General features: G+C 41.5%; 2 protein-coding genes across 9 annotated transcripts in view; both read right to left on the reverse strand.

The window, feature by feature from the left end:
• Nucleotides 1–4785, reverse strand: part of NKTR (natural killer cell triggering receptor) — a 55623-nt gene extending 50838 nt beyond the window's left edge. For 2 of the 8 annotated variants that reach the window (XM_019633526.1, XM_019633518.1), the window contains exons 1-2: nt 3769–4615; nt 3193–3273 (exon numbers count right to left, since the gene is read on the reverse strand). In XM_019633526.1, the coding sequence (XP_019489071.1) occupies nt 3193–3273; nt 3769–3907 (220 nt within the window). In that variant the 5' untranslated portion in view covers nt 3908–4615. Of the gene's footprint in view, nt 1–3192; nt 3274–3435 lie in introns of all 8 variants that reach the window. The other 6 variants (XM_019633559.1, XM_019633532.1, XM_019633541.1 and 3 more) reach the window with 5 other exon arrangements.
• Nucleotides 4786–7205: 2420 nt separating this feature from the next.
• The window catches only part of SS18L2 (SS18 like 2), a 2997-nt gene continuing 614 nt past the window's right edge, over nt 7206–9588 (reverse strand). Inside the window, exon 3 of the mRNA XM_019633608.1 lies at nt 7206–7497. Coding sequence (XP_019489153.1) covers nt 7410–7497 — 88 coding nt within the window. The 3' untranslated portion in view covers nt 7206–7409. The remainder of the gene's footprint in view (nt 7498–9588) is intronic.

Consider the following 9588-nt stretch of genomic DNA (forward strand, 5'->3'; position numbering starts at 1 on the left):
GGAGTATCTGTATTCATATCAAAGTAGACTTAAGAGCAAGGAAAATTACCAGGACTAAAAAGGGTCATTACATAATAATAAAAGGGTCAACTCACTAAGACACAACAATTCTAAATGTGCATGCATCCACCTAACAAAAGAGCCTTAAAGTAAATGGAGCAAAAACTAATGGAACTGAAAGGAGAAATAAACAAATCCACAATTATAGTTAGAGACTTCAATATTCCTCTCTTGGTAATCAACAGAACAAGTAGACAGAAAAATCTGCTAGAAGGATGTAGTACAATTTAACACTATTAGTCAACTGGATCTAAATTTATAGAACACTCCACACAAAAACAGCAGAATATGCATTCTTTTCAAGTGCACATGGGAAATTCACCAAAAAAGAACACAACAAACCGTAATATAAAACAACTGAGATCATACAAAGTATGTTCTCTGACCATAATGGAATTAAACTAAAAATCATTAACAGAAAGACAACTGCAACATCCAAGTACTTGGAAATTAAAACACTTCTAAAATCAGTTATGAGTCAAAGACTAAGTCTCAAAGGAAATTAGAAAATATTTTGAACTGAAAGAAAATGAGCAATATATCAAAATTCATGGGGTGCACAAACTGTGTGTGGGTCCTTTGTATAGAGAGAAATTTATCACATTAAGGATTTATTAGACAAGGAAGGTCTCAAGTCAACAATCCAAGTTTCCACTTTAAAGAACTAGAAAAAGAGCAAAATAAAGACAAAGCAAGCAATAGAAAGGAAATAAAGATAAGAGCAGGAATCAATGAAACTGAAAACAGAAAACAGAAAGGAAAATAAATCAATGAAATCAAAATGTTGTTCTCTGGAATGATAATTAAGAAACTTTTAGCCAAACTGACCAAAGAAAAAAGATAAAGAGCACAAATTATTGCTATCAGGAATGAAGGAGGAGGTATCACTACAGATCCCACAGATATTAAATTAAGGGACTAAGTCAACTCTATGCACATAAAATTGACAACTTAGTAAAATAAACCAACTTCTTAAAAGCTACAAACTATAAAATATCACCAAAGGAGAAATAACATGAATAGTTCTTTATTTAAAAAATGAAAATCTAGTTTAAAACCTTCCAAAAAAGATTTCTAAGGAACAATCCTGGAATTATTTCAAATAGGAACCGTCTTATTGGGTTCACAGAAAAAAACTCATATAATTTTAAAACTTTTCTTCTTTTAACATATACTTGCATTCATTCGGTGTCTTTACAATTCAAAAGTCTAGTTAACTTGATTGCTATAAAATATACACATTTCGATTGGCAGTAATGGAAAAGCATAAAGTGCTTTATTCAACTGGATTTTTATCAATACTTCTTGATCTCATTAATGTGGACAGTGTGGCTACTCTTAAATGATCTTTGCTTATCAAAGTAAATCAAAGATATTACTTTGTATTTCCATCGTGAATTATTAACTATACAAGAAATCAAAAGTATTACTTGAATAAGTACTCAAAGACAAATGTGCTAATGGTTAAATCTTACAAAGCAGGATCCTCAAACAATTGAAGTGATCCTTAAAAGTTGTGTAAAAATCAAGTATCTACTGTACTTAGATAATATGCTGAAAAGCGCTAGAATTACATGAGATTGAACCATATGAAATTACCTATTACCAACTGATTTAACCTAGAACAATGTAAGCATTTCCTGTTTTATATATGATTCAGTCTTCTGAAGAGTTCTAGTCACTTCTACCAGGATGGTATTATAATGAATTATCTTGGATGTTGGGGACTGAAGTTCACTCAACATTTACCAAACATACTCTGAGATTTTTCACAAAACGGTTATTTGCAAATCTAGGATATGAACATGTACTAGGAAAGGAGTACTTTCCATGGCTACAGAACCTTTGTTTTACTTCTACTTCTCTGGAGTCTGCTACTTTTAATTCTTAAAAAAACATAAGCCCTGTTATCTGAAGCATGGATTCACGATAGAATAAGGATTAAGGTCCATCAAGGCTCAAAATATGAGATAATGCAACAGTTTCTAAGATCGCATCAGTCCTTAACTCAAATCTCTTCAATAACTTATCTCATTGAGAAAGTCCTTACTATGGCCTATAGAGCCATTTCCTGCTACTCTCTTCCCTTCTCTGTTCCAGCCACCCTACGCTTCTTGAGGGTCTTTAAACATGCACTCCCTCCTCAGGACCTTTGGACTAACTGTTCCCTCTACCAGGAATGCTCTTCTCAAGGATATCCACATGGCTCACCTCCCCACCTCCTTCAGATGTCCATTTAAATGTCATCTCCTCAAAATGGCCTTTTCTGACCAATCTATTAAAATAGTACCCCTATTATAAGCCACTTTTACCGTGTGATTTATTGTCTGTATTTCCCCCAACAGAATATAAACAAGGAAGAGAGGCCTTTGTTTTATTCATTGCTGTATCCCCAGAGTCGAGAACAGGAGGCTCTCAATAAGAATCTGCTGAACACGAACTTGCACAAAAATTGTATATATGCCTCTAACTAAAAGTTCTGTTATAGATAATAAAAAAAGCTAAGAAAACAGTCTGGGACCCTGCACACAGTGACTCAGAATGAAACAATTACCCTTTAGAGGAAAATATTTTCAACAAAATATGCAGACAAAACATTAATGCTGTGTGCATGCATACTGCCAGTCTAGGTACAGAATGCTTTGGTTTATTACACAAGACTTTTGCTAGGTCATTTTCCCACGAACCAAGAAATTCTGGCTAACATATGTAAGGAATAAACAGGCGGGTTTAACCCATTAATGATATTCAAGGATTAGGAAATAAAGAACATGCGAGTCCAAACCTCACAGTACAGAAGAAGAAACTGAAATCGAAATTGGGAGTGCTGGCCTCCTAGAGACACTGAGAGAGACAGTCCTGAAAGGACTGCACCCTTTTTCTGGGCGCTGGTCTGGGGGTGCAAGGGGACATCGAGTTTGGGAGGGCGAGGCCCCAGACTCTGAGTAGAGTGGAGTGGTGTGCCCGACCCACCCTCCTCTGTATCCCTAGATTTTAACTCAGGAGAAAAGGGAACGCTGCCTGCGCCTACCCGCTCCCAAAAAGCCCTGGGGGAGAGTTGATGAAAGCAGGCCCCGCCCCTTCCCCGAGGCCAGCCCGGGCCCCAGCAGGGTTCCCCAGTCTCCCGCTCACCCGGCTCCCGGTTGATCTCGATGTCGAAGTGGCACTGCGGCCGGTCCTGCGCCCCCATCGCTACCGAGGCGGCGGCGAGAGCTGGGAGAGACGGGGAGGAAAGTGGTCAGATCCGGAGCCGGGGCGGGGGCCGGGGCGGAGCCCGGGCCGCGGGCGCCTCGCGCCGGCCTGTCGCGACAGCGCGGAAGGGTGAGACGAGGCCCCCGCCCGCCCCGGACCGCCCGGCTCCCATGTGGCACGCACACGCATGCGGGCGAGCTCTTCACCTGGCTGGCCTTCAGCCTGAACAGCTCCCCGTGCGCAGAGGAGAAAGCGCGGCCACGGCGACCGGAGCCCAAGGCCGCTAACGGACCACCCCCCCCCTTGCCTGGGCCCGGCCTCCCAGTGCCACGTTAAACCTCGCGAGAGTCAGGGCAAGTACCGCGAGAGCACCGTTTCGGAGCGGGTGGCTAACCGCAAGGAAGCCCACGTCGGCGTTGTCTGAGTCTCGAGAAGCCTCCACCCCGGCGCTCCTCTACCTGAGCTGGTCCCTGTTTCTGCCCAGCCCCTTCCCTCTTTGCCATTGGAGTCAGTCACCCAATCTGAGCGCCCTGGAAGCGCCTGCGCTCTCTACTCTCTCTCGTCCTCTTTCAAGGTCCGTGAGCTTCAGCGCATCTCCCGATGTCGCGAGACTTTGCAGTTGACACCTGAGAGCCAGCTGTGTGAATGAAGTCATTGAGGTTTAGTAAACCCACGGGAACTTTGGCTGGCTTTCTTTTTCGCAAGAGGTAGTTATGACGCTATCCTGTTAGACCGTTCGTTTCATTCACGGACCTTTTAGGCTGAGGGGTGCGTTCGTTCCTGCTTTGGCGCCCACGTCACTGGGATAGTTGTTCATGGCAATTCTTCATCTTTTATGATGAGTCGGTTCAAGTCTTTTGCCCATTTAAAATCCTTCTTCGTTTAATTGAATGCAAGAGTTCTGGATACACATGTTTGTTGTGTAGATGATATGTGTGATTTTTCTGAGTCCAAATCTTTTGTTGATAGATGATTGCGAATATTTTCCCCCAGTATGCGGCTTATCATTTAATTGTCTTGATAGTGGCTGTGCAAAGCAGTTTTTAATCTGAAGTCATTCGATGAATTTTATCTTTTATTTTTCTGTAGTTCAGTTTCTTCATCTGTAAAATAGGCAGGATGAAATACCTTCTATCTAAGTTCCCTCCTTGCTCAAAATTCTTATTCTGTCCTGTGAGTTGAAATTATATTTCAGATGATGTGAAGGTAAGGTGTGCTATTTGGTCTGTGGTTAAGGAGAAGAAACTGCTAGGACAGAGCAAGAAAGTTATAGACCAATCTCATTATAAACATGGATTTAAAAATCCAAATATTAGGAAATTCAATTTAATAGTATTTAACTAACCCCCAAATGTTCATGACCTAATTGGCTTTAACTCAGGAATGCAAAGATGGTTCAACATCAGAAAATCATTCCTATAACTCACCATATTAACAGATTAAAGAAAGGACACGTTATCCCAGTGGTATATTGGTTATCAATTTATTGCCTCTCAGCTCCTTCAGTCTATCCTCTGTAATACACAGTTCAGCCTCAAGCAGGGATCCCTGCTCTAACCTTGCCCCAAAGTAACTTTTAAATTTTTATAATTTAAGGGAGAAAAGAGGTGCAGAATTAGGCCCCTCTTGCCTATAGCAGTGAGCTCAGAAATACACCGTTAGTGGCTTTTCGTCATTCTCTGTCTCCCTGTGCTTCCTGAGATCACCTCCCAAATAAACAACCTGCACCCAAGGCCATGTCTCAGGCTCTGCTTCAGGGGAAGTCTAAACTGAAACATCAGCTGGTGCTCACATTCCAGCCAGAGCCAGGTCCCACGTATACAAGTCAGGCTGCCTAGTAAAGAGGGGCAGCTGCCGTCTCACTCCAGCTGCTGGTTGCTATGCAGATCTATAAGACCAGCATTGCTAGAAATCCAGACTTTAATGGGGAATCCTCATATTTTTAAATGTTAGCAACTTATTCAAAACTAAAAACATTGTGCAGCGCCCACCATATCTGCTGACCAGATCAGGCCCATGAGTAGCCTGCTTAGTAGAGTATGGCAACAGCCCCATGACCAATAGGGCTAGAACCCCAAAGATGGCAGAATGGGTGAGGGAGCAAAGAACAGGCACCCGCCCAGACTTGAGAAGACCTAGAAAAGGCCAGAGCCCTCAGATACTACATCAGAGCTAACATGCATTCCGTTTACCATGTGCCCAGCTCTCAACTGCATTATCTCAATCTCACAACCTCAGGAGGCAGGTGCTACTTTCATTACCCCCATTTTAGAAGTGAGGAAACAGCTTTCAGAGGTTAAGCGATAGTTCTGGGATTCAAAATTAGCTCTCTCTTCACCATTCACGCATTACAGCCTCTCTGGGTTGCAACCCTTGAGTCCAACAAAAGAAGCCAGGAACCTGATATTCTAAGTTTGGGTTCAGAACAAAGCCAATGGTGCTTGCTTCAGCAGCACATATACTAGAATAAAGCCAATAGAGGCAGAAGGAATGATAAAATAGAAATGTTTTAAGCAGTTGATTGCACCATTATGCAATCCCTAATGAAGTAATAGATCACAGATGAATAGATCATAATTGAAGTGAAAGGCTATTGGGAAATTGATAATAAATCAAATCAGGTCACTTTCTGTTGTGATGCAAAAGCATGTACCTGTCACCTCCTATGAAGTATTCTTGCCAAAAATATTAGAACCTGAGTCTGAATGAGACTCTAGATACACCAGTTTATAGGACAAGTGGGCGATAGTGGACATATTTAATGACACAACAGGGATATAACTAGGCAAATCCAGAATGTGAGAAGTTTTAGGGTAGATGGCATTTTTCAACAAGTGGCAAAGAAAAAAAGGGTTAAGTATTTTTAAAGAGACTTAAAAGACATTAACAAAATGCCGTGTGTGAATCTTGTTTGAATCCTGATTCAGGCAAAAGGACATTTTGTGATAACTGAAGAAAATTGAACCTCAGCTGGGTTCAGGACACGCTACTCCAAAATATGGCATCTTGAATGTTTTAAGCTGAAGTAATCGAGAAACGGCATATGATGGAAGGACTCCCTGATCTCCCCTGAAGCAGGTCATGAGACCCTCAGACAAGAGGTGCTCTCATTATACCCAGAGGAAAAGAGCAGCCTTATCTCTGAAGACTGAGGGACACGGAGAATTTGAACGAAAAGGCCTTGCTAGGTTTGCCCCCAGCTCACTACACTTAGCTCATACCCTTTTGTCCTATCACACCTTCCCAAGACTTCCCATTCTTCATCAAACCTAGTATAAAAATGCTCACATTTAACTGCTGCTTTGGTTCTTCATTTCTTTATGAAGGCTCACACGTCACGTAAAACTTAACCTTGTATGCTTTTCTTTTGTTCATCTGCCTTTTGCTATAGAGCCCCAGCCAAGAACTTTAGAAGGAGGGAAGGGAAAAGATGTATTTCCTCCTCTATAATATCATCACTAGATATTAGTTAATAATTATGAATTACTATTAATTTGGTTAGCAATGATAACGGTGGTATTACATGTATTTTTAAGTCCTTACAGTTTTTCTGAAAAACCAAATGGGACACTTATTACATGAAAATTTCTATACCTCAGTATTAGTCTTTTCTGGAAAGGCAAGCTTTACTTCAAAGCAATCTGAAAAGAGCAGGCAGGGGTTCCCTGACTGCAAACTGGTAGAAAGGAGAACACAGTTACATGTCTATCTGGCAGCGTCTCAGTCGGGAGTCACCAATTCCTGCTGATCACCGAACAGTTGCTCAGTTTCCTGTTCAGGTTGAAACTAAAAAGGGAGACTTGAAGATGCCAGTGATGTCTTTGTTATCCAAACACATCTACTGGGTTGTCGGAAAAGTCAGGATGCATTTTTGCAACGAAAAACATAGAAAAAATATGTCATGACTTTTCCGACAATCCAATATTTCAGGAAAGAGGACAACTGGAGGCAACTTGAGGGAATCTGCTTCATTATTAAAATAAATATTTACATTGAAATACAGTTAACTTAGTAGCTTTTCTCACATTGTCACACTTTTAAAAGCGCCACAGAGGCCTCATTCATGTTTTAAGCAGCTGAGTTGGTAAAGAATCCTGTCTCCATTTCACAGGAAATGGATTACATTCAATTACTCCTCACAACCGCCAACTGGAAGATTATTCCATTATTTTCGAAGGACTAGTTGGGTTGGCATCAGCGATGGTAGCCAAATAAATGAGATTTCTATGTAACACATGTTGGTACCTATGGGTGAAAAACAGGCAAAAATTAGAGGCTTGTTTTTACTGAACATGAACAAAAAACTGGAAAAGAATTTACCTGGGAATGGTTCATCCATTAATTGGATGATTCAGTGTTATCAACCTTTTTTTCTTTTAATACTGTATCAGTAAAAATACCAGGTTTAACATGCACGAAGATAAGAAAACCAACAATGCCACATACTGAATTTATATCGCACTGTCCTTTGAACACCCAGCAAGAAGAAACTGCTGAATGCAGATACCATGCAGTGCAGTCAACCTTCTTGTTTGTTTATTTATTTATTTATTTTTTAGCTGAGCCATCCTGCCACCTGTTGGCAGCTCAGCAGCAACTCAGCTCGGGTGGGCCTCGAACCACTGTTGCTCAGAGCTTGCACTCTTGAGCGAGCTCTTAACCAACTGAGCCACTCGGCCGGCCCTCAACCTTCTTGTTTTAACACATTCAAGGAAAATATATCCAGACTCTTACCTGTTTTTCTCTTACCACTTCCATAGCTACCTCTTTAGGACAAGCCACTATCACTTCTTACTTAGACTATGGTATTGGACCAGTCTCCTAACTGGAGTCCCTGCTCTACCTTTGCATCCCTACTCTATTCTCCATATAGCCTGAGTAATCACTGTACAATTTAAGATCATGTCTCATCTCTGTTTAAATCCTTCTAAAGACGCCCATCTCATTCTGAATAAAGCTGAGCCCTTCTTGTGGCCTACAAGGCCCTACATGACTGGGACCTCTAGTTACCTCTCTGATCTCATCTGCTACCATTTTCCCTTTGCTCACTGAGTTCTGGCCACAGTGGTCTCCTTGCTGCCACTTGAAGATATCCAGTACACTCCAGCCTGGGGTTTTTTCCACCCGATGTTCTCTCTGCCTAACATATCTGCATAGCTAGCTCCCTCACCTCAGGTACCTACTCAAATGTCACATCGGAGATGTATAAAACAGTACCCCTTCCCACACTGACTCAGCTTTATTCTTACTCAAAGAGCTTATTAGCATGTGCCTAATTATATTATTTCCTCCCTCTTAAATTCTAGAGTCTAGAATGTAAGCTCCACGACAGCACAGATAGTACCTGTTTTGGTACTGATTCTCCAGTAGCTTAAACAGTGCGTGCTTCTCAGTAGTACTTATATAATATCTGTTGAACAAATTTAAAGGGACGAGATACTTCCACAATCAAGGTGAGCTCCCTATAGTAGGGATTTCCAATCACGGGGTAGAGCTCCCTACCCAGGAAGACAAATCAGACTAGGGGGCAGGAAGAATGGCCTGTGTAATGTGAAAAAGCCCAAGAGATTTTGATAACTTTCTTACCCATATGAGAATCATTGCACCAAGTGGAATGTTTTGCAACTATTTTCCATGTAGAAAAATGAGAAAGTGTTTACTATAAACTGTAAAAAAGAAAATTACCAAATGCCAGACTCAAATGTAAAGACTTACCCAAAGATGGCTATCTCTACTATTCCACTGAGCTGTTCAGTGAGGGACTGTGGGTGGTTTTTTTTAAGGGATGGGAAAAGCATGGCTTTCTTAAACACGTCTTGAGTAACAATGAAATAATATTTTTCTGTAATAAACGGGGCGTAATTCCTGAACAACATTTAGAAAAGAAGATTATTTTCTCTCATTTTGGTAGATGGCTAGAGAGCACATTACTGTGCGGGATTTACCTTGGCTTAACTTGGAAATCTTTTATTGGTCTTCGTGTGTGTTACAGAGTTAGAGATGGGAAGGCGCTTAGCAAATGGTCTGACCCCCGTCACTTAACAGAAAAAGGATGAGCCAGGAATCTATGATGAGAAAGCGGGCTCCTAAGACTAGTTTTCCGAGCGCTTCCGCCCCCATCTCTTGTCATGTGCTGACATGGCTTCACTTGAAGGAGGCTTTAAAAGGAGCATAATTCAGGAGCATAACTCAGGTTTTGACTCCAGGCTTCACAATGTACTGTCGCTATGGTCTTGGGCAGGTAAATAACCTCTCTGACCCTCATCTGCATTCACTCTCCCAAGACTGCTAGTTCAAGACAGCTGCCGTATCACCACACTGGCTCCCCGCCCCTCC

The sequence above is a fragment of the Hipposideros armiger genome, unplaced genomic scaffold, assembly GCF_001890085.2.
Source record: "Hipposideros armiger isolate ML-2016 unplaced genomic scaffold, ASM189008v1 scaffold_18, whole genome shotgun sequence".
Lineage (NCBI taxonomy): Eukaryota > Metazoa > Chordata > Mammalia > Chiroptera > Hipposideridae > Hipposideros > Hipposideros armiger.